This window comes from Tasmannia lanceolata, unplaced genomic scaffold, assembly GCF_043159265.1.
Source record: "Tasmannia lanceolata isolate RefF3 unplaced genomic scaffold, GAP_Taslan_0.1 ptg000002l, whole genome shotgun sequence".
NCBI classification, from domain to species: Eukaryota; Viridiplantae; Streptophyta; class Magnoliopsida; order Canellales; family Winteraceae; genus Tasmannia; species Tasmannia lanceolata.
In genome coordinates, this window is record NW_027518679.1 from 30,549,092 (window position 1) to 30,574,489 (window position 25,398).

The window sequence follows — 25,398 nt, forward strand, 5'->3', positions numbered from 1 at the left end:
GATTGTGAGTGGCTTATGGGAACCAGCGAACCTGTCCCGCTAGGGTGCTACTCAATAAAGATAACAGGTGTGCCTTTCCCATCACCAATTGGTTTTGGGAAACTTGGTAGCACCACGATCCTACAGGGAGGGGTTTGAACAACTCCTAAAGTTGAAGGCCATCATGAACTAAAGTATTGCTGAAAGCTCACAATATCTTCTTCTTGCTCGATGATAATTTTGTTTCTTGGGCAGAAACGGCACTGATGTTTTGGAGATCAGAATATATTATGGTGAAGTCATTTTTCTGACATTGTCATGGCTTCAACAGTGCCGGACATTCGTCACCGTCACCACCTTTTGTGTTGATGATCAGTTAGGCCAGGGTTTGCTTAAAGTAGAGGGATTTTCTTAGAGGACATTCCTATTATTTAAACATAATGACATTTTTCTCTAAAGGGATTTGCTAGGCTCCATCGGAAAAGGCTGTTCGCTGCTGGTCTGTTGGACATCAGACCAGCCACCTCATGAATGGAGACAAAAGCTGTTGTCTTCACTAACGAGGTGGCTGGTATGATGTGCGACAGACCAGCCACGAAAACCCTTTTGCGATGGATGCTAGCATTTCCCTTCTTTTTTTTCAGCATTTCCAACGCTTTTGTTTTGCCTTTTTTCCTAAAAAAATGAGGGGGAAATGATCCCACTTTTGTTTTGCCTTTTTTCCTAAAAAATGAAGTTACTTTTATGAAAAGAGAAATAAATAGAGTTAGGCATGCAGTAATTTTTCATTAGAATATGAGAGGGAAATGATATTTTCACCTCTTTTTTCCAGCATTTCCACGCAAGTAAGTAGGGAATTGCTAGCATCCATCGCAAAATACATTTCACGGCTGATCTGTTGCATGTCACATGTCAGACCAGCCACCTTGTGGATGAAGACAACAGCTTGTCTCCTCCATCCATGAGGGGGCTGGTCTGACATGCGACAGACCTGCCACCTTGTGGATGAAGACAACAGCTTGTCTCCATCCATGAGGGGGCTGGTCTGACATGCGACAGACCAACTACCTTGTGGATGAAGACAACAGCTTGTCTCCATCCATGAGGCGGCTGGTCTAACATGCGACAGACCAGCCGCAAAATGCCTTTTGTGATGGACCCTAGCAAATCCCATGTAAGTATATATTGTTATATACTAATTTTATCCACAATTCTATGGATAACAATTCGAAACAGATTTCTTTGATTTCGTCCATAAGGTTCTCTTATTCCCCGGCTTTATTCCCCCGGCCTGGCTAGCACAATACCTAGCCCAACCATTCCTTCAGATTGGCGGCCTCATCGATTGAGAACATCGTCAACTGGGAGGATAGCCAAGAACAAAGCCCTTCGCCGCAGGCTGAAGCCTCATTTGTTGGAGAAAATAGTCTGTGTGTCATACTACCGTCACATACATAGTTATAAGTTCGGGTTCGAGAATAACTTGGCGAAGCTAGTGTTAAAAAACTAAAAAATTGCTTATGCTTATTTTTTCTATTTATTAGACATTTACTATAGGGAAGTGATATATCCGCCCCTTTTGATTACTTGGGACACCCAACAGCAGTGTATCAATGACTACTAGAGGCGCTGATGTGCTTCACGTCAGAAGGATTCAATGGGGCCGATTGCCACGTACACTGCTACTGGGTGTCCTAAGTAATGACAAGGGGCGGATATATCACTTCCCTTACTATATGTATTACTTATTTTTCTAAATAAACAACAAAATTTTAAAAAAAATGGCAAATTATTTGTCAAATTCTGATTTAATTCAAAATTGATTTGAAAAATATGAGAATTTTTTAATTATAAGGATTTCATATAGTTGATATGCAGATGGACCATAGCAGATGATGGCTGGAAACTAGCAACAATCTAATACAGACTTTTTACCAATTGAATGTGGATCATTACTGAATTGGGCTCAGAGCTTAGAGCTTGTAATTATAGCTTATTATGATTCTAAAATTGTTATAAAAAAGGACTGACGTAAGACCAACTACGATCAAAGTTAGCGGACTGATTTGGGCAAAACATATTTTACAGTCGGCTCCGTTTATTTCAATATAAAATGGACGTAAAACAAATTTTATGCTCATTTTAGTGTAAAAATGGATGTAAAATTTGTTTTTTTGCCCATTTTACGTCGAAGGAAACACAGCTTCAGCTAAAATCATTCTACATAATATACTTCAAAATCATCATGCAAATAGTTTCCAAATCCCTTCAGGACAATGATCCCCACCTATCAAAGCATAGTAACAAAGTTTGGTTTCAGGAATAAATTGGCGAGGAAAATGTTCAAAAAATAAAATCGGGGAATATCTGGAAAACTTCGGAGAACGAAACCATTTTTCTTTTTTCTATTTACCATATTTTTAATGGTAATAATATATATCTTATTCTTCTAAAAATGACAGTAATAAGCATGTTATAAGCATGCTTGTTAAGTGCATGTTATAAGCATTGAAGGATTGTTTAATAGACTAGAATGACATTTCAGTTTTCATTTCAGATTTCTCGCTATATTTACAAATAATTTATGAGAAATTGATGTACTATTCTCATTTTTTACAGTCAGATAAAATATTCTACACAATATACTGCGAAGTCCATGCTTCAGCAACTGTTGATTGTGCATATAGTTTGGAGTTTGGACACCCCTTCAGGACAATGATCACCACCCATCAAAGCATAGTTACAAAGTTAAATTCGGGAAATGTTTGGAAAACTTCGCAGAACGAACCCATTCTTCTTTCTATTTACTATATGCGCATCTACCATATACCTTGCTTATTCTTCTAAAAAAGACAACAAAAAGCACAGAAGGATTGGTAAGTGCACACGTTTAATAGATTAGGATGAGTTCAGTTTTCATTTCGGATTTCTTGCTATAGCTACAAATAATTTATGAGAAATTGATGTATTATTTGTCTAATTCACTTTAATTCAGAAAATTGCATGTAATTTGAAAAATATGAGAATTTATGAACTATTTAGTATTTTCAAAATTTAAAACAGGGGATTAAAATTTGGGATTTCTTCAATAACTTTTCAATAATTTAGACTTTGTAACTGTGTATCAAGAGAGAGAGAAAAACACAGCAAAAGGAGAAACAAGTGAAACGATTAAAGACTACCTTCAGCTTGGCAACTTCAAGTGCTCGATTTCTCAGCAATGTCAACCTGCTCTTTGAGGGTGCCATAAAGGGTCTGTACAAGATTAAGTAGAAACCGATCCTTCCCATGTTTTGCTAAGAGAGACACTGCCACTGGAAGGTTATCATACATTCCGAGTGGTATAGTAACCTGTAATTTAGACAAATGAGCCAATCAAGATTCTTTAATTTTGTAAGTTAGGTTACTTTGATCTGAAATCAATAAACAAATAGAGTACCTGGCAAAATCCAGACATTCCAGCTATTGCCAGTAAACTTAAGCCTCTGGCACTGAAGGTTTCCAACATAAACGCCTCTGTCAGTAATTTTGGCGGAGGTCCAGGAACTGTAGGGATTGCAAGGACACCATAGTCCTACATGAATTATGAAAACATCTTCAAAAGAAGCATCAGACAATATTAGTATTATGAAAAGTCGATTCATGGGCTGCTGGTTGTGCAGAGGGTGACATTAATAAAATAAGATGGTAAGCGTGATCATAGGGAATAAGTTCGCTAAACAATGTGATAACACACTAGATAATTAATTCTCTACATGTGGGACATATTTGTATGACAATCCTACACGAAGCTCATGATCTCCAGCATTATTCAAAATATCATGGTTTTAAGTGTCGGATAAATATCTTTCAGAAAAAAAGTGTCGGATAAATATCATGGTTTGTATCAGGTTTTCCTTCTACACTTAAGAAGACTTACGAGCAAAATGTGACTTTCATATATACAACAGTTAGGTTAAAGTTCCATAGTCTGGTTTAACAACTAATGTATGTAAGGGAACACTTGTATATGGTGTAGTTGGTGTTGGAACTCAACAGCCTCGGCAATTTGTGCCAACTACAACTAATCAGATCGTTGATATGTTCAAATTTTAGATAATCTCAATTCATGGGAACACATCCACATTACAGAAACATGTTAGATTTGAAGACATTTAAAGAAAGATTGACAAATACCTCATTCAAAAAAAAACAGAGAGAGAGAGAGATTCACAAATACCTCCAGAAGAGCACTTAGAGCAGCATGATGTTCAGTCCTTGCTGTGCCACAGATGTCAATGTTTTCATCGGTTACCCTAAGGGCATCCCAAACTCGTTCTGATATTCCAGGACCTAAATCAGGTTTGACAGTCGTAACCCATTCCCCATGGTTCTTTTTGAATTCATACCTATGTTTCATAATAGAGGCCGTCTCAGCATCAAAACCATCAAACTCGTATAGTAAGGAGTGATGATAAATATTCTGGAAGGCAACAAAGCAACACTGTTCAATTTGTGTGCGCGCGCGTGTGTTGTGTGTGGGTGTGTGTGGGTGTTGGGTGGTGGGGGGGAGATAGAGGATGCCATTTGATTGATTAAGAAGCAAGTAGTTAGGACAGCAACAACCCAAGAAAGTTTTGCTATGTTCATATTAAGTAATAAGGTTTGAGCCACTTCCAGAAGATGCTAATGTTTACGCTCAGCTACTCCATTTTGCTGTGGAATATGTGAAGAATAGGTTTGATGAAGAATCTCATACTAAGAAAGGTAATGTGGGAAATAATAACCAAGGCATATGTGAATAATCATCAATAAAGACAGCAAAATATTTATGACGTGACACAGTAAAGACTCATGTTCGACCCCAAATATCATAATCAAAAATAGAAAAAAGGAACTGCTTCTTCTCAAGTCTAGGAGAAAAGAAAACCCAATGAAGTTTACCTATCTGACAAACTTCCCGCTGTAAACTAGCGAGGAGTGATAAACTCAAGACCGGATGAACCATCATCAAGATGATCTGAGATGCCTTGATCACGGGTAATGGAAGAATATGCCATTTTCAAGAGAAGAAAATTGTTTTGGTACAATTTGAAGGTGATAAGATGGGAAAGAAGATACAACGGTAAGCTAGAAAGAAAAGGTGAAGATGAAGTAAAAAGGAAAAAAAAAGAAAAAGAAAAAGAAAAAGTGAGAAGTAGGCAGGTAGAGGCTACATAAGGTTAAGGGCAAGGAAGAGAGAAAGGGAGATAGAAATTGGGACCTTACGTGGAGTTTACGTGCAAGTGGGCACATTCAGCAGGGACCAAAAAAATTAATGGTCTTTATTATCCATTCCAGTGGGCCCCACTGTACTTTTTTGGCTACACGTTCGCTGCATAGGGACCAAAAAAATTAATGGTTTTTATTATCCATTCCAGTGGGCCCCACTGTACTTTTTTTGGCTACACGTTCGCTGCATGGCCATCCAGCGTATAAAAAACTCCTTAAAGGGAGTTACAAGTCAGAAAATGAAAAGAGGTCAAAATTTGAACTCCCAGTTAAAAAATTAAAGGGAATTCAAAGGGTTGTACAACAACAAGGGGGAACCTAAGGTTTCAAAACAAAGAGGCAAAAAGAAGAAAAAGAAGGCAGAGTGAAATATAAGGCTTTCTCCCAAGTGAAAAGGGGAAATAGAAGTGGAAAGAAGCAAGAGTATTAGGGTTCTAGATAATGATGAAGGTAGGATCAAGAAGGGAAGAAGACGTAAAGAATTGAATGAAGATTTTATGGAAAAGAATAGAAAAGAAAAAGACGATGACAAAAACAGAAATATAAGAAAGAAGAAATAAAAACCCAGGGAGGAAAGAATGGGTCAAAGCATAATTAAGCAGGTACAAACAACTCAATCTTAAATGATAAAAACTACTCTTGAATACTCAAATACAAAAACAGTTAAACATTTAAAAGCCGTCAATTTTGTCACTTCCCACCTTTGAAGCAATACAAAGGCAGATGAGAGCGCCATCAAGGATGGCACTGCAAACTCTTGATTTTCACCACAGTTCGCCATAAAATACTTTAAACTCGGAACTTTATCACTAACATAGTCCCCAAGGTTTGTATGGTTAACAATTTCGCCTGCAATACAGGAGATCATAAGAAACTACATTCACTTCGTCACAAACAAAGATCATCAGGTACTGAAACGCTTCAATAGTGACATGATAATAAAAGATAAATAGTGGAAGAGAGAGAACTTACTTCCAAACAACTTTTCTACAGACTTAATAAGAACTTGAGCAACTCGGTCACTTGGAATACTCAGAAGTTGGAAACAGTCATCTGCGATAATAATATGACTAGGTGGCACAGGATCCACATCAGGTATTGGCAACAGCACATGACCTACTCGATTCAAGATCACGGGATCCCTAGCAAACCATCCTAGATGGAAAATGTGTCAAAAAAGGCAAAGGAGATGCGAAATAATATTGGGGGTAGGGAGCTATGACATGATAATCCTACATTAGCATAAAAATTCAGCATGAGCATAAGAAAATTCCTAAGATAAAGAGCCTAGTGCAAGTATGGCATTTTATCCTCGAGCGACATATAAGTAAGATACACATGTTGACTAGGCTAGGGGTGCAACTCGGGTCGGGTTGGGTCGGGTTGAAGCCAACCCGAACCTGACCCGACCCGACCCAATCCAAGATTTTAAGCTTAAAAAATAAAAAAATTATTAAAAATGTGGGATTTCACTCGGGTCGGGTTGTCCAAGCCCTCGACCCGAACCCGATCTCAACCCCGGTTGAGAAAACTCAGCCCGAACCCGAACCCGACATGAACTCAACCCAACCCGACTTTTTTTCGGGTTGAACCCGACGGGTTCGGGTTGTGCCCGCCCGAGTCGCACCCCTAGTCTAGGCTGATATTTTTCAAATTAAATTTATGCATGACAAGCTCCAAGGGCAGTACAACTATACTAAAAAATGCAGATAAAGGAAAGCATATAATGTTGGTTCAAAGGCGAAAAATAAGGTTTTAAATTTTGGGTTCGGTTTCGTTTGGCACAAAAATAGAAATATTTCCATTTCGATTGAAATTTTGTTAGAAATCTTGTAAAATCACGGAAACATGTAGAAACATATTCAAATGTTGAAATTTTAAGATGAAACTTTGGAAAACGCTAGTAAGCATAAATCCATACTTAGAAAGCATCACACAAGAAGGAAAGCCATCCATAATGGCTTAATAACATAGAACACCAAGGGACGGCATTGCATTGCACATGTCTGGAACTGTAATGAAGTATAAGAAAGTACAATGAACAGGCTCCCCTCTAAGGACACCGACTCTTTGTTAATATTATGCAAATAGCTTTCTACGATGTAAATCATAACACCTTTCCATTTTTTGTCGTCCCAACCATTTCAGTCGAATTTTGGGAATTTCAGGAACTTCGATCGAATTTCGGAAATTCCGGTTGAATTTCGGTCAAATTTCGAGAATTTTGGTCGGAAATAATGACATGGAAGGAATTCATTGAGATTCCGTTTCGGTAGGGATGAAAACAGAAACATTTCGGTTGTTTCGGGGGAATTTAAAACCATGGTGACAAATGAAATGAATGAATATTTGGTGGTGCATAAGCAAAGGCCTTCAAGAATCCATACTTAGAAAGCATCACATAAGAAAGAAAGCCATCCATAATGGCTTAATAACATAGAACACCTAGTGACATGCAGTACTGCATTGCACATGTCCGGAACTGTAAAGTCAATATAGAAGTACAATGTAATGAAGTATAAGCAAGTACAATGAACAGGCTCCCCTCTAAGCACACCAACTCTATGTTAATATGATGCAAATAGCTTTATGCGATGTAAATCATAACACCTTTCCATTTTTTGTCGTCCCAACAATTTCGGTCGAATTTTGGGAATTTCAGGAATTTCGATTGAATTTCGGTCGAATTTCGAGAATTTTGGTCGGAAATAATGACGTGGAAGGAATTCATTGAGATTTTGTTTCGGTAGGGATGAAAACATAAACATTTCGGTCGTTTCAGGGGAATTTAAAACCATGGTGACAAATGAAATAAATGAATATTCGGTTATGCATAAGCTAAGGCCTTCAAGAATTACTTTAAAAAAAAATTCAAATCAGGTCCAAAGTTGCTTCAGAGCCCCGGAGTGAAATAGCATAAACAACATAGCCTTGAAATATGCATGCATATGCCTTCATTCGGCTACAACATTCCACGACGGTGTGTGGGGACATGAAAATTGTTGACGAATGCCATTTGAGAGGCAAAAATAAATCAAAACTCTTGAGAGGTGCACTCAACCCCATCTTTGCTTCATAGATGCAAGAATAAATATAAAAAAATTGAGATTAAATAACTCTTTGAAATATTACATACTAGCCGTTAGTGTGAGATCTTGATGCTGACATGCTATGATACCAGGTGAAATATGAATATATGAGACGGAGAGGAAGATACGAAACAAACAGTGGAGGATAGGATGTAATGTGCCCATTCAAAATGAATCAAATATAAGGGTTTACAATGACAAACATACTCATGTACAAATTACAAAAATGCCCACAATGAGGCAATTTTAACCTTTTCTAACCAAGATTTGGTGAATGTTGATGACAATTGATTCTTTTTCATCATGAAAAAAAGTAAAATTTCTACAAGTAAAAATGGGCTTACACTTCCTACTCGATGAAGTAGATAAAGTTATCTACTCCGTCGGTAGAAACACAGTGGACCCACATTGTTTGGATGATCCAAAGCATTCATTTGGTGGGCCCTGACATAGATAGGGTGTGCCCAAAAATCAGCTCCATAGGATCATCCTAACCCTTCGATTTGTAGAGGTTAAAAATGGACAGAATTGTGGAGGTTTATACCCGTCTGTTTTAACCTCCACAAATTGAAGGGTTGGGATGATCCTATGGAGCTGATTTTTTGGGCACACCCAATCTATTTCATGGCCCAATCAAATGAATGGTTTGCATCACCCAAACAATGTGGGCCCTCACTATATTTTTGGCCGGTCGAGTAGATAACGTATCTACTCAATCGAGTAGGAACATCTCTCTCTATAGATATATACACACACACACACTGTAATTTTAGCAATATTTTCTGAAATTAACACTCACCAAGTGGTATTTAGTATTTACTATCTCGAAGCAATGAATAAATCGAAGAGTTTGGTTTCTTAATAGGTAATAGATACATGCTAATTATTGAACAGTCAATTTAAGTTCAATCAACAAATGTAGACACTAGCTTCAGTGATTAATAAGTTGTTTCAGATTGTATTAAAAAAAAGGGAATGCTATTTATATGCTGAAGGAATTGAAAATTTTGTTTCTGGATTTGACACAAGGAAAGTATAATACAATAAGACTGTCCACAATAATTATTGAACTAGAAAATGTGGCCATACTGGATCATTAATTCAATAAATTTGAGTATGTTTGAAATGCAGGAGCGCTGGAAGTCAAGGTGTAAAGTTACAGAAAAGCTTTATTCCTAGGTTATCCACCCAAAACTAATTGAATTGAAGACTCATACTAGTTCCTTACCAACAGTATCAAAGCTCTGAGCCATAGGAATAACACCACTGGTAGAAACAACTGCATGTGAAGGCCGAAATCCAAAAATTCCACAGAAAGCTGCAGGCACCCGTACACTTGCTCCCGTATCAGTACCTGTAATATAGCGTCAAGAACATAGCGAAAGAACAAACATGAACCATCACATTACGACTATTCCTTGTATTTATTAAGAGTGGATTCTTAGCAATAATTGGGAAGGATCATTAGGCAGCAAATAAAACTATAATGTCAATGTTTCCTTGTAGATAATTATCACTGCCTTAATGCAAGAGTATAGGAGAAGAACAAAGATATAATAGAGAAAAGAACATTTCATAATCCAAACTAATCTCCAAAACTCAGTATAGAATGTAAGATTTGTTTTTCTAATGGTAGTATAGAATGTAAGAAATTGTTCGATGTAAGTGCATTGTCCGACTTTGCCATTAAAAAAAAAAGTGCATTATCCAACTTTTTTTCGACTTCATTTTCCCATGCTCTTATAAGGATGAATGGTACTATGGGGTGATGAGCAGACATAATCCAGAGCTCATCAGATCAACAATCAAACTCCTAACTGATAACTTTCTCCAATACACACAATGCACTAAACACCCCAGTAATGCTTATTCAAGGACAGATTTACAACTAGGAAAGGTCGAAAAACAGGGACAGAGCAACAAAAGGTAGAATCTCCCCTAAGGCTTGCTGAGAAACAGAGGAATGGGTAATGTGGCATATCAGATATGCATCAACTACGGCTTTGAAAAGATAAGTGTACAAACTGGATCAAAGATAATTTGCAAGTCAAAGTGGAGAGCTTAAAAGAGAGACATCTCATAAGTATTCTTATAGAACTTAAGAATATCAAATATGCATCAACTATGGCTTTGAAAAGATAAGTGTGCAAACTGGATCAAAGATAATTTAGAAGTCAAAGTGAAGAGCTTAAAAAAGAAAAAAAACTCAAGTATTGTTGAAGAACTTGAGAATACCAACCCACTACTCTTGCGAAGTGTATTATGTTTATTAGTTAGTATTTCATGCAAATTACTATTTGTTTTATATTTGATAGGGTTAATCATTAGGATGAACCTAGTTGCACTTTTCGTAATTATACTAACATAATTACTATAATATACCCAGTGGCACTCTTTGTAATTATACTTAACAGATTATTGCAAATATACAAATTCCTGTGTTTGGGGGTAACCTATGTGAATTTTCTCCTTTGTTCTCTTCACTTTCTCTCCTGTTCTTACTTTTCTTCAATACAGAGTGTTCTTGAATGTTTTATCTGAACTTCAACAACTATAATATTGTGCTTAAAGACACAATATTTATTTGAACACAGAATTTCACAACCTCAAAGTTTCTAATATATAATGTCAATTTTTTTTTAAATGGTAGCATATTTCATTAAAAGAAAAAGGGAAGACCATCGTAGTTAACCCAAAACATACAAAGAGAATTAAAAGGAAGACAAGGAAAAAGATACAAGCAATAAAACAACATCTCATGAAGGGAGGAAATCAAACAGCTCCAACCCCAACCTCCCCACCCCATCCCCAGCTAGTCTACCCGCCTCATTATCGGAAGATCTTCTTATATGCTCGAATATGATTGACGACCATTCCACTCTATCTTGGATCTCATAAAAAAGGTGAGTAAATCTCCGAGGGGGGACGATAGAGCCTCTAAGCCACCAAATAACATTGAGGGAGTCTCATTCCACGAACACCCTGTCCGTATATAATGTCATCCTATGAGCACATTCCATCATAGATATCAATAGCACACATTAACAGTTTAACACTAAACAAAGTTACAAAATTACACAGCGTAAGCATTTGGATCTCTAATGACCTATTTGGGTTGGCAAGAAAAGTTACGAAAAGTTGGGAAAAGAAAATTGTTTCCAACTTCCCCTCCTTTTTTGGTGTTTGGTAGCACTTGGAAAGGACTAGACCATTTCTTTATCTAGAAAAAATAAAAATAACTGCATTTTCAGCCAAAACTTTCCAATCTAGGAAAAAGGTCAATTCCAAGCAAAATTTTTATAAAAGGTCAGATTTCCAGGACCACTTGGAAATTTTTTGGGATCACTCTCCTATATGAATTTTCTCTTCTCTCCTCACTCCTTTGGCCTCTCTTCTTCCTTTCTTCTCCTGTTTCTCTCCTATTCTTACTCTTCTTCAATTCAAAGTGTTCTTGAATGATTTCTTTGGACTTCAACAAGTATAATATTGTGTTTAAAGACTATTTATTTGAACACTTAACTTCACTACTCCAATGTTTCTAAACCAGCCAATTTAGCGATAAAATAGGAAGAAAAAGCAGAGAAAGGACAGCAAATAGAGATGATATAGTGTGGAGGTGGAGTCAGTACCTGACCAGATTAATATGTAGCGGTACAGAATGTAGTCAATTTGATATGAAAGTTATAGACATGGCAAGTTACATAATACCATGGAAAATCTTTTATGTTACTATAGGAAGTATTTGACAAAGCACCCACATAAAAAACAATCACTTTGATATGGAAGTTGTAGTAGACATGGCAAGTTAGACAATACTTTCTTATTGTGTTCCATGGAAAATATTTTATGTTTTTATGTTTTTATAGAAAGTATTTGCCAACTCATCTACATAAAAAACAATCACCAACCTGCACAAAAATCTCACCTAAAGAGAAATCTACAAGCTTTGCAGAAACTGCCACAGCAGAACCACTAGATGATCCTCCAGGTATCCGATCCGGAGCGGATGGATTAGTAGGGGTTCCATAATGCTTGTTTTCGCCATCCATACTGAAAACAAAAAGTCTTTAGGGTTATATAGATTCAGACATATGATGCGAAACACTCAAGAGCATCTATAAATGAAATTTTAAGTTACTAATGTTTCTAATCCAAACCTGTAGGCCATCTCATCCATGACAGTTTTACCAACACATGTGGCCCCACCTCCTAAGATGGCTAAAACAGCGGGAGATGTCGACATGGCAGCTTCATGAGTCCTTGCCCAGTCTGGATTACCAAATCCAGTCACATACCCCTTGATGTCAAATCTGCAAAAACAAAATTAGCAACATTTAGGATGTAGACAAATAGAAAATTTCCCTGAAATGAAACCAAAATTAGGAGTCCAACATTTATTATTGAAATTAAACCACTGTACCAGCTCAAGTAAAACCAGGCTAGACACAACAGTTAGCAGCGCATGAGACTTCATAAATAGAAGGCCAAATTTCCTCATAACAATTTATGCACTCTTATAATTCAAAAAAAAAAAAAAAACAATTCATTCACTCTTATAGTCTTATTTATTTTTCCAACAATAAATTTACTTTTCCTCATGTCAAATTTACCTCAGAAGTAATCATGCATTAACTAAGCCACTAAAAATGTTCAACATTATTGAGCAGATTAGCTCTATCAGCCTGTCAATTTTTCTGCATAATATCAATTAGAGCAGAAACCAAGATTACAACCTTATGCTATCAAAGTAAGAGTTGTTGATTCATATAAATAGGTATTTGGAGTTTGGAGTATCAAAAAAAATGATAAAGAAGATGCATTTAATTAAGTAATTTGAATTTTCATTGGTAGGGTATTATCATAATTTGTACATTTGATGTTCTTAATAAAGACTGAGTTAATGAGAGATATAATTAACCTCATTAACGTATTACACTAAGACGTGCATCCTTTTCACCTCCTTTCACACACTCCTCATTATATACTTGGTATTAAAACATTTTTCTCAATCTTGCTTTTGCCTTCTACATTCTCCACAATCAAACTATAGATTCTAGATGTCAAAAGCTTTCTGCTGGTGGATTCATTGTTGAATAGCCCTTTGTTGGCATTGTATGACCACACTGCTGATCTGAATACAGATTATATGAAATCTAACATAGAGGACATAATGAAGGGTTGGTAGTAGTTTTATTTGCACTCTTCTAATCATTAAAAAAAAAAAATTTATTCACTCTTATTGTCTTATTTATTTTTCCAACAATAAATTTACTTTTCCTAATGTCAAATTCACCTCAGAAGTAATCATGCATTAACTAAGCCACCAAAAATGTTCAACATTATTGAGCAGATTAGCTCTATCAGCCTGTCAATTTTTCTGCATAATATCAATTAGAGCAGAAAACAAGATTACAACCTTATGCTATCAAAGTAAGAGTTGTTGATTCATAGAAATAGGTATTTGGATTTTGGAGTATCAAAACAAATGATAAAGTAGACGCATTTAATTAAGTAATTTGAATTTTCACTGGTAGGGTATTATCATAATTTGTACATTTGATGTTCTTAATAAAGACTAAGTTAATGAGAGATATAATTAACCTCATTAACCTATTACACTAAGACGTGCATCCTTTTCTCCTCCTTTCACACACTCCTCATTATATACTTGGTATTAAAACATTTTTCTCGATCTTGCTTTTGCCTTCTACATTCTCCACAATCAAACTATAGATTCTAGATGTCAAAAGCTTTCTGCTGGTGGATTCATTGTTGAATAGCCCTTTGTTGGCATTGTATGACCACACTGCTGATCTCAATACAGATTATATGAAATCTAACATAGAGGACATAATGAAGGGTTGGTAGTAGTTTTATTTGCGAATTTTTGCTTATAAATGCGCACTTAGATTGCACCTTTAAGTGCCCAAGTCCACACTCATCCAAGAATAAGTGACTGGTGTTAGGAGAGTTATAGTTGTTTAGTTTCACTAGAACTATTTCAAAATGGAGTTCAAATCATTTAATTTGAAATGGAGTTTATGTTAAGGTGTAGGGGAGATGTATATTTATGTAAGGCCTTAGCACCATCGAAATGGAATGCTGATTGAATGAATGAAAAAATGACTTTTCTGAAACATGTTTGCAAATGTGGGGTCTGATGCCTTCTTCTCCAAGGTGAGACGCCTTGTACCAAAGTGAGATGCCTAGGACTTGCTTGTGTGACTAGCATGTCTTTTTTAATTATCTGGTTACAGGTATTTAGATATGCTACTTTCTGCTTAGTTCTTGTGTTCTTCCATTTGATTGTGTTAGATCTAGAACTCTGTTTTTTCTGTGATTCTAAAAAGTTTTGTGCTTCTCTTTGACTATCCTACGTAGCTAATTGTGCATGGAGTTCCCTGTCAACCCAAAAGTCTCAGACACGTTTGATTGTGCCCTTGGTTAAAGTAATTAACACGAACTTCAACGGCACCCAACAGAGCAAACCTCAACCTAACGTATGTTGTTTTCTTATAGATGCGGAATAAATGTTTCTGATGCCAATAGAAGCGGATTAAATGTTTCTGATGCCAAGAAACTTAGCTTGGGACTGCAATGATCTTAGTTCATTGACTGTGAGGATAAATTGGTGGGAATGAAGAGAGACTCTCTCAGTATCATTGATTGGGATAACATGGCGAATAACAAAGCTAGGTGTATGGAGGAATATTCTGCCTAAACCTTGAACTAAAATGAAGACTTAGAGGAGGTTTGTGTCATTGACACCTCTAGGGAAGCAAATTCTACCAAAAGACGGTCTGTCTAACAGCAGAGCTGAGTTTCCATCATAGGAAATGCCATTAGGATTTTTCTAATAGGAGAGCAGAGCTTCCATCATAGGAAGTTCCATTAGGGTTTTTTCTAATAGGGTTACATCATAAGAAATGATAATAGGGAAGCCTAGTATTTCTATCTTTTCGCGATAAAATCCAAATTTATCCATCCAAAAAAAAACCCCTTAAAACTATGCTTTTGAGAATGTATTCAAGAAATACAATATGCATATTATGTAAAGATCTAAAGGGTATAATTTTAAAAGTCTCAAGTAGTTAGACTTGTTTCATTGGAACATGAAGATGATGAAGACTGGATTGAACTCATCCAGCCATTTGATCAAATGGGTATTTTCTATTTAAAGAGGAATAAGATATGAGAGTGGATAGTGAGTTCATAAAATCCAAATTTATCCATGTTAGAGTAAATAGGTCAAGCAAGAGTTTGCTTGAAGCATTACACCCAAGGTATCTAATTTGGAATACCAAGTTTGTTGCCTTCAGCCCCTATATATATTAGATACACTAGGGTTTTAATAGGTTAGTGGGCTCTAGCCCAAATAGGCCCACTACACCGGTCCATTATTTTATTGGGCTTATATTAGAACATACATGGGTTATATTATATACCCAACAATCTCCTCCTATGTTCTACATATAGCACAATCCAATAGATAGATAGTGTAATGTTCACAACAAATTATTGAATCATCCACATCACCATATGGTTTATATCATAAAAGATCTGTAATCCAACTGAAAACACGAATCCTTTTATGACAAACCAAGAGTTTTAGATATACAACAAGCTAAACTCAACCAAAAGGTAGTTTCACATATAAGTGAACCCCACTGATCTTAGAGGAATTCATTCATGGGGTATGATTCTCATCAAGATCCAAAATAAAGTTCCACAAAAAAGTGAACTCTATACATACTGAAATAAAAGCATAGTCTTTATGACTTTAGAAGATTTAAGTAAGTCATCTTCATCAAAGTCCAAATCAAGACAAGCTCCTCCTTTTTCGCCAATCCCTGTGAATTACCAAATATGGATTTCATAAAAATGAATCCAATCATTTGTGTAAAATACTAAAGTATCTAGTTCTACCTAAAGAAGAACTTAGTACAATTCCATAATTCACGAAAGTATCTAGTTCTACCTGAAGAAGAACTTTGTACAATTCCAAAATGACTGAAAAAGTATCAGTATCACTCTCACCATAAGCATCATTGTCAAGTTTCAATAAAGAACAAGACCTAAACAGCTTCTTTTGCAAATAACCATTCCTAATTGTCAAGTTTCATTAAAGAACAAGACCAAATAGTTTCTTTTGCAAAGAACCATTTCATGTTTCTTTTTGGAATGTTACAGTCATCTTATCCATATTTGAGTTAAGATGTATCATCAAGTTTGGAATGTACAACCTTTCCCAAAAAGGACATGTAATCAAATGTGGAATGACACACAACAACTGGAAACATAGTCGAAATATATCAAGTGTCTATCTTGGCCAAAATGGAGATTCGAAGATTCAAAATAACATGGATGTAGGTTAAGTCCTGTCTATATAGACTTTAACCCCATCTCCCCCACAGTTTTGAATATTCGATCTTTGGTCAGCCCCTATATGAGAGCATCGGTCATAGTATCATTCGATTTCGTATCAATCAAAGTGATAATCTCGTGTTCTTGAGATAATTCAGCATGGTATGTTCAGCCCAAGATATCTCCTCTTACCATGAAAGAGTGAGTTCGTCACAACCATAGTTGTAGCTTGAATATCACAGAACACACTGAAGGATCTAATCCTTAACGGGGCAGTGGAATGTCCATAACCATAATTAGATTCTTTTTCTCTTCTACTTCATTTGCAACTGAAGTGAGAGCATAAAGTTCCAATTCGACTTCCACACAACAGCAGTAGATTTGTTGTCCCCTAATTCTGATCCCCATGATTCATCAGAATATCCTTATAGGATAGGATGGCCACCATAACAAAGAGCATAATCTTGAGTACCCTTAAGGTATCTCATCAGCCTCGTAAAGGCATCCCAGTGCTCATGGCCAGGATTACTAGTGAAACAACTCAGCATGCCAACTGTAAAGGCTATGTCTAGCTTAGTGCAACACAAAACATACATGAGACTACCAATCAGTTTAGAATAATCTAACCGACTCACTCTGTCTCTTCCTTAGAGATCAGCTTCTTGATATAATCAAAATGGTGTCTCAATCGGTTGGCACTCACTGCATCCTCAAAAGGAAAGTAGTTTTTCATATAATGGGCTAGGCCAAGGGTGATTCCTTGCCTTTCAAAACTTACTTTCATACCAAGAATGGTGTTAACAACACCCAGATCTTTTCATGTCGAATTCTTTACCCAAGGTTAGATTCACATTACTCATCACAGAGAGAGATTGGAAACAAGAATCAACATCTACATACAAGCAAATAATCATGACCGTATTCGACACAAAACGATAGTATAGGCATTTATTCGAGTAATTTGTCAGAAACCCAAAGCTCTTTACTACTTTGTCAAATTTTTTTTTTATGCCACAATTTAGTTACTTGTTTAAGACCATAACAAACTTTGTATAAGCACATACAAATATCTACTTACAGCCCATAGTCTTAGTCTCTTTTGGCAAATCGACTAGCTGTCAAGTTAGATTTTCTAACAGAGAGCTCATTTCATCATGAATGGCTTCTGCCCACAACATAGAGTCCCTAGATCTCATCACTTCCTGATAGGATGATGGATCATTCTCCAATTGGTAGGTCACAAAGTCCTCACCAAATTCTTTGGTACTCTATCACATGGAGGAGCATATGGAGATTTAGGATGTGATTTGCAGTCAAAGCTGCCTCTCCCCAAATGCAACTAGGCATACCAGCTGACATTAACATGGAGTTTAACACTTAAGTTAACGTCATGTTCTTACACTCAGGTATGCCATTTGATTGAGGCGTGAGAGGAGCAGTAGTTTCAAGGATTACGCCCTGAGAGGCACAGAATTCCTTGAACCCTGTCAATGTGTATCTTCTCCTTCTCTATCACTCCTAACTCTCACACTTGTCAAATGTAATTGACATATATAATGGTATCTTATGAGTATTAATAAGTTAGACCATTTTCTGATAGTGCACATGTCTCAATCGGTTGTGTAACAACTTAGGAGCAATTAGCGATGAACTATTCTAACTAACAGTCTCATTATCTAAACTCAAATCAAACATACCATCTATCAAATATGCACAATCAAAATAGGATGAGTTAACAATCAAAGTTACTCTACCACACATAAATGAAGTACATATGCCAGCATAGTCAAACAGACTAATAGAAATTAAATTCTTTAGAAAGAGTGCACCTGATTGGCGAATCACAAGAACCCAATCCGAGAACCGAATCGAACCGCGAAGAATTCGACCAATGAGGACCAATGAGAATTTGTCCATGAAATTTCGCTCCACAAGAATTTGGCCACAATATTTTGCACCAAACAGATTCGACACCAAGTATTGGAACTCCAAGATTCGGCAAAGCTACAAGTGTTTTGGCCACAAGGGACTAGGAATCAAAGGATCCCCCCAACAAGAGTACTCGGCCACAACTTTTACCGAAAAAAGAGTTCGTCCAAACAAGGTTTGAGGAAGGCAAAACCACGGCCAAATTGGATCTGTGGAAGAATACACCCACGCTCAAATCGACCCCCAAAAGACCCTTGAAATTGTCGTGTCTTTATTTCCACCATGATCTGCCCAACTATGGCTGAATTCTACCAGGCTTCAAAAGGAAAAAAATAGAGCAACAGATGTCCTCTTTTTATGTTCAAAGAGACCAAGAATTCCAACGGTGCTTTTGCAGAGATCCACCACCAAACAATAGCAAGGGTTTCCCAATTCAAAACAATCGATTACCTTTTTGCCTTCTCTGTTGAGTGAAAAGCACGTTGCAAAACCCACGTTTGGTTATCTTTCTTGAACCCAGAAACGTGAATCTAATTTGTTGGTCCCCTCTAATAAACGAAAAACTGAATTCGGCTATGGCCTGTGTCCAATTGCACCGACCATCTGAAAGAGAGTAACCCCCTTTAAAATTCAATTCCCAAAACAGTGTGAATACGTGATGGGGTATACGAGAGAGAAAGAGGCTATCGACCTCTTCTTGGTCTTGATTCCAACGAGTGAAATAACCCACGATCCAAACTTGGAGGGAAGAAAACCCACGGCCAATCTTGAAACCCACGTCCAAAGCCGAAAGAGGGGAGAAACTCACGCCAAAAACCAATGGAAGAAACCCATGTCAATTCGATTTTGTTTCTGTGTCAAACGTGAATCCAATACGAGAGATAGAGGCTTCTAATCAAACGAATAAAAATTAGGGTTCATAATGCTTCAAGATTGTTAGAGTAAATAGGTCAAGCAAGAGTTTGCTTGAAGCATTACACCCAAGGTATCTAATTTGGAATACCAAGTTGTTGCCTCCAGCCCCTATATATATTAGATACACTAGGGTTTTAATAGGTTAGTGGGCTCTAGCCCAAATAGGCCCACTACACCGGTCCATTATCTTATTGGGCTTATATTAGAACATACATGGGTTATATTATATACCCAACAATCCATACAAAAAACCCTAAAATGGGAATATTCTAAAGGGTATAATTTTAAAAGTCTCAAGTAGTTAGACTTGTTTCATTCGAACATGAAGATGATGAAGACTGGACTCAAGTAGTTAGACTTGTTTCATTCGAACATGAAGATGATGAAGACTGGATTGAACTCATCCAGCCATTTCATCAAATGGGTATTTTCTATTTAAAGGAAATAAGATATGAGAGTGGATAGTGAGTTCATAAAATCCAAATTTATCCATACAAAAAACCCTAAAATGGGAATATTCTAAAGGGTATAATTTTAAAAGTCTCAAGTAGTTAGACTTGTTTCATTGGAACATGAAGATGATGAAGACTGGATTGAACTCATCCAGCCATTTCATCAAATGGGTATTTTCTATTTAAAAGGAAATGAGATATGAGAGTGGATAGTGAATTCAAATTCAGAAAACAAGAGAAAAAAAAAATGAAAGGGAATTGAATTGTAAGTAAATGAGAAGGAGAAACTTACATGTCTTTAACGGCAAAAGTGAGAGCGTGTAAGGGGAGTTGGGGAGAGTCTGATGGAGGTGGCAATATCAACTTTTGAATGAATGCTCCGAAATCCTGTCTTCCCATCTCCCCTTTCTCACCCATTCCTCTCTATCTTTCTACTGCTACTTGAACGGCTAATAAGAGAGGAGGATAAAGAGAGGGCGGGTAATATCAACATAAGGGTGTGCATAAGGACGATTTTGCCGCCCTTCATCTGTTGAAAGGACGGGAGTATGATAGCTCAATGGATGAATCGGGAAGGTGAAAAGACTTTGAGAGACCAATGTGGTAATTTTACTAGTCAACTTGGTGGTTATACTATGAAAGCTTGTTGTGTACCTTCTGCTTTACATTATATTTTTTTTTCTTCTTTTGCTGGAGAATTCTAGGGAACATAGTTACAAGAAACTTAGATGGGAAGCCCCAAAAACTCGCTTATGAAGCTAAGTTCTTCCTGTTTACCAAGTTTAGGGAAAGCTCACTCCAAGTAACCTTCCGACGTGTTTTCTCTTAATTAAGAGTACATTTCCTGTTGAGATTAGACGATGAAATTTTCGCCCCTGTAGGATAATGCGCCCACTGTTAACATGATTTGACGTCAAAAGGCGTTCCACAATTCATGTTAAAAGGGGTTGTGTTATCCTATAGGCGTGAAAAAAGCATCTCACAATTATTTATACGTGAAAGAATGTATTCTCTTTTTGATAGTGATGGAGTGCATTTTAAACTTGAAAACTCAAGTTTCTACTGAAATTATGTAGATCGTTTTTCAAAAACTCAACATTAAATATACATGAATAAAACATATGAAATTGTAAATTCATAAAATTTATAATCTTCTTTTCTACAAGTAATCCTAACCTATATGAACCCTTCCTCCCTAACCTAGGATAAACCTACTTTTTCTATGTACTTATTCACTTCCAATGTGGCTTCTTAGTTCTTCCATGCTTCATATTGACTTTTAATGACGCTTTCCACACATTTTCTCTTTACTTACGGCCACGTTTGGATGGCCACAAGATTTAGATTTAGATTTCTCACATTTGGAGTTGAGATTTTGAACTGGATCAGATCCTTAGATTTCCAAATCAGCTACAACAATGAAAATCCGATTTTCAAATCTGTTCTGCAAAATATTATTTGGAAATCAATATTTGTGGCAATTACCTTCACCCTCGCTGCTGCTCGAACTTGCTGCAGAAGCAGCAAGACGTCTCTCTCTCTCTCTCTCTCTCTCTCTCTCTCTCTCTCTCTCTCTCTCTTACAGCATGAGCATGGGAATGATTGATGTATTTTTTATCGAAAACTCAAATCTAAATCCGAATACAAAAACACGAGGTATACAAATGTGGCCTTAGAGTTTTCGTTTTTCGCTTCGCACATTCTCTCTTTTCTAAACCCCTCACATTCCACTTTCGCCGCATTTGCATCCCACTCTGGCAACTATGTGATGGAACACTTTGGCTAATTTTGATAATCATTTTTCATGTTCCTATTTTTGGAACTTCAGAATCATTTTCAAGAGTTTAGCATTCTTTCTGAATGAATTTGAAAACATAACCACATTAGATAACTTACATATTCGAAGTTCAGGATCATTTGAAAGAAAAAGAGCAAAAGCGACTCCATTTCACTCCAAAAATGTAAATTGAAATGTGCTTGAAGAACTCCAGGCCAAATAATGCCTCCAGAAAATAGTGTTTAACTAAATGCCATTTTTTAATATTTCATTCTTTAGGACTAGAATTAGAGAATCGCTTCAAAAATGATTACCAAATACAGCCTACAGAGTCTGGATAGAACATTTTCTGCCCAATATATGTTCAATGGTGCTAAATTTGATAAGAAATTTAATGAAAATGGTATTCACCCTCCACCTTTAAGATTTTACTCGTAAAGAAAATTGCAATCTCTTTTTCTCAATCTCTCATATATATATATATATATATATATATATATATATATATATATATATATATATATATATATATATATATATATATATGTGAGGAATAAGATTGTACGCTCGACCGTACCTAAAGTTAGGTACGGTAGAGTGCCAAATCACATGGGTCCCACATTTTTGGTGAGCATCTAAACCATTCATTTGCAAGGCCCCATCATAGATAGGGTGCATACCAAAAATCAGCTCCATAGGATCATCCTAACCCATCCATTTGTGGAGGCCAAAATGGACAGACAGTGTTTGTCCACAAATCTGCCCATTTTGGCCTCCAGTTTTGGAGGGGTTAGGATGATTCAATTGTGCTGATTTTTGGTATGCACCCTATCTATGATGGGGCCTTGCAAATGAATGGTTTAGATGCCCACCAAAAATGGGGGACCCATGTGATTTGGCACTCTACCGTACCTAACTTTAGGTACAGTCGAGCGTACAATCATTTTCCTATATATATATATATATATATATATATATATATATATATATATATATATCTTAGATCCTTGCAAGTTGCAACATGCTAACGGTATTTTTAAAAACCAAGCTCATTAGCTGGAACAGCCCATCATTTAAACATAAAGATAGCCTTCCTTTTGTTGTTTATTATATGCTAGAAATGTCGTTTTTATGGGAGGTCCTTGGTGCAAGATTCAATCCAGATTTTTGTATTAAGTGATGTTTAATGCACGAAAAATTACCAAAAATGGCCTCTATCATGTGCCCAACCCCCATCAAAGATAGCTCTTTTTTACCATGTCAAGCAGATCCTGCATGAATGCAATCAAAACTACCTTGGAATTCTTGATATTCCACCCGCCCTGGTAGCTGAAATGAGACAGAGAACTCCCCTTGTTAGGCCTAAAATCGGTAACAGATACGGCAATGACGTAAGAGCTGAGCTGGAGGACCTGAGGAGCTGAAGTAAAGGAACTGAGTCCTGCACAAGAGCGCACGAGGTCAGAAGACCAACCCGGAGTCGTTGCTCCGGACGGGCCCTTCGACACTCAAGTTAATATGAGCAGGAGTGCAGAGCCAAAAATTTAAGAATGGTAGATTAGAATTCATTATCCTTCACTTTGAGCCTAGAGAGGCTTTTTATAGAGGGAGGCCTGGGGTGGTTGAATTACCTATCCCAGGACAGGTGTCGGCCTTTCTGTGGGTTTAGGTTTACCTACTCTCAGGTAATTATCGGATTACCCCTGGGCAAGTGTTGATTTCGTGGTGGGCCCTTCCGGGGCCACGTGTCGACAGCTCATTAGTTGCTGTTTTTCGTACCCCATCACCCCTGAAGGGCAAAGAGTCTGTGTTTGCATCTCAAACACTAGATTGTTTCTTACTACCAATTTTTCACCCGTCGTCGATTCCCCTTTTATTGTCACTCGCCCACTGGACTCGACTTCAATACTGAACTCATCTGCCATAAGAAAACACAGAAGAAGCTCAGTGACAATTGTAAGAGATCAAACAACAATCCAGAGGCAGATAATAATCATAAGAAGAACGTGGTCTTACGAGATGGGATTGATCAAGACTCCAGAAAATTAACAAAAACTAAAACTTATAGAGGCCCACTTCAAAATATATAAGGATGTGTTAATAAAGAGAAGAAAAACATCTGGATCGTTCAGTTAAAAATGACCCGTTTGCTAAGAAGACTTACGCAGATGGCACTGTGAAAGAACATTTACGAACTTAGATACTATTTTTTGACTATTAAAAATAACGGAAATAAAAAATAAAAAAGTGGGAAAGAGATAATGAATCAAATGAGGGTGGTGAGGGGAATGATATTGACAATGGTAAACATCTAAGGAGAAAACAATCATTATTATGACAACTACATTTACTAATATTACTATGATTATCAGAAATTTTCCCTTTTTCTTGCTTAGCACATGACTAATGGGGATTGTGACTTGTGAGTGTTGGCTTATGGGAGCCAGCCAACCCGTCCCGTCCCGCTAGGGTGCTACTCAATAAAGATAACGGGTGTGCCTTTCCCATCACCAATTGGTTTTGGGAAGCATGGTAGCACCACAATCCAACGGGAAGGGGTTTGAACAACTCCTAAATCCTCGTCGCTTCATCAGGGATTAAATGCTCATCACGGAGCAAGCTCCCATCACCAATTTGCTTGTTTTAAAATTTTCTTTCTCCTCTCGAGCTTATCTAAATTTGTTTCAATGCCAAGAAAGCCTCCATTGGGTCTGAAGCATGCCTTGTAGGGCATTCACAAAATTATATTGGAAGTAGTATAGCCTTAAATGGTGGCAAATATCTAAATTATATTTTTCCCACATGTAAATATGAGAAAGGGAGATGGCATTTTCACTGCTTTTTTCAGCATTTCCAACGCTTTTGTTTTGCCTTTTATGAAAAGAGAAATAAATGGAGTTAGACATGCAGTAATTTTTCATTAGAATATGAGAGGGAAATGATATTTTCACCTCTTTTTTCCAGCATTTCCACCACCCTCGTTTGTCTTTTCTTAAAGATGACTGCATTTCCATCTCCTTTTATTGCGACTTTGGGAGAAACAGGAGCATTATTTCATTACTGATTAGCAATCTGTAACTTTAGTCCACTCAGCCGCCTCTCCGACTTACAACAAAAAGATAATTCATATGCGATGCCTAACATAAAGATTGATCAAAGTCTTTCTTTATCTTTATTTATTTATAATTTATTTATACTGTAAGTAAGTAGGGAATTGCTAGCGTCCATCGCAAAATGCATTTCAAGGCTGATATGTTGCATGTCAGACCAGCCACCTTGTTGATGAAGACAACAGCTTGTCTCCATCCATGAGCGGGCTGGTCTGACATGCGACAGACCAGCCACCTTGTGGATGAAGACAACAGCTTGTCTCCATCCATGAGGCGGCTGGTCTGACATGCGACAGACCAGCCGCTAAATGCCTTTGGCGATGGACCCTAGCAAATCTCATGTAAGTATATATATATATATATATATATATATATATATATATATATATAGACTAATTTTATCCGCAATTCTATTTGGATAACAATTGGAAACAGATTTCTTTGATTTCGTCCAAAAGGTTCTTTTATTCCCCCGGCCTGGCTACCACAGTACCTAGCCAAACCATTCCTTTTGTTACAATGAATCATGGATA

At 36.9% G+C, this 25,398-nt stretch overlaps 1 protein-coding gene across 2 annotated transcripts; it reads right to left on the reverse strand.

The window, feature by feature from the left end:
- Positions 1–2,495: 2,495 nt before the first annotated feature.
- Positions 2,496–20,492, reverse strand: LOC143863231 (amidase 1-like). 2 transcript variants are annotated; one of them, XM_077373998.1, is made up of 10 exons: positions 20,271–20,492; positions 12,476–12,628; positions 12,244–12,368; positions 9,547–9,672; positions 6,202–6,384; positions 5,931–6,078; positions 4,199–4,367; positions 3,419–3,553; positions 3,160–3,330; positions 2,496–2,703 (listed from the first exon to the last, which is right to left on the reverse strand). In XM_077373998.1, exons 1-9 carry the CDS (start codon positions 20,393–20,395, stop codon positions 3,178–3,180), a joined length of 1,317 nt encoding a protein of 438 aa, XP_077230113.1. In that variant the 5' UTR covers positions 20,396–20,492; the 3' UTR covers positions 2,496–2,703; positions 3,160–3,177. The 2 variants fall into 2 exon arrangements, with proteins under 2 accessions (XP_077230113.1, XP_077230049.1); XM_077373934.1 differs by having other exon boundaries at positions 2,496–2,822; positions 3,162–3,330; positions 20,271–20,490.
- Between the last annotated feature and the right edge of the window lie 4,906 nt (positions 20,493–25,398).

What these genes read in the sequence shown, in the direction of transcription:
- LOC143863231 (XM_077373998.1), bottom strand. Translation starts at nt 20,395, where the DNA reads ATGGGTGAGAAAGGGGAGATGGGAAGACAGGATTTCGGAGCATTCATT. An exon ending in GCTTGTAGATTTCTCTTTAG is followed by an intron (nt 9,673 to 12,243) that starts GTGAGATTTTTG and finishes GCTATATTACAG; the next exon opens with GTACTGATACGGGAGCAAGT. An exon ending in TCAGAGCTTTGATACTGTTG is followed by an intron (nt 6,385 to 9,546) that starts GTAAGGAACTAG and finishes TTTTCCATCTAG; the next exon opens with GATGGTTTGCTAGGGATCCC.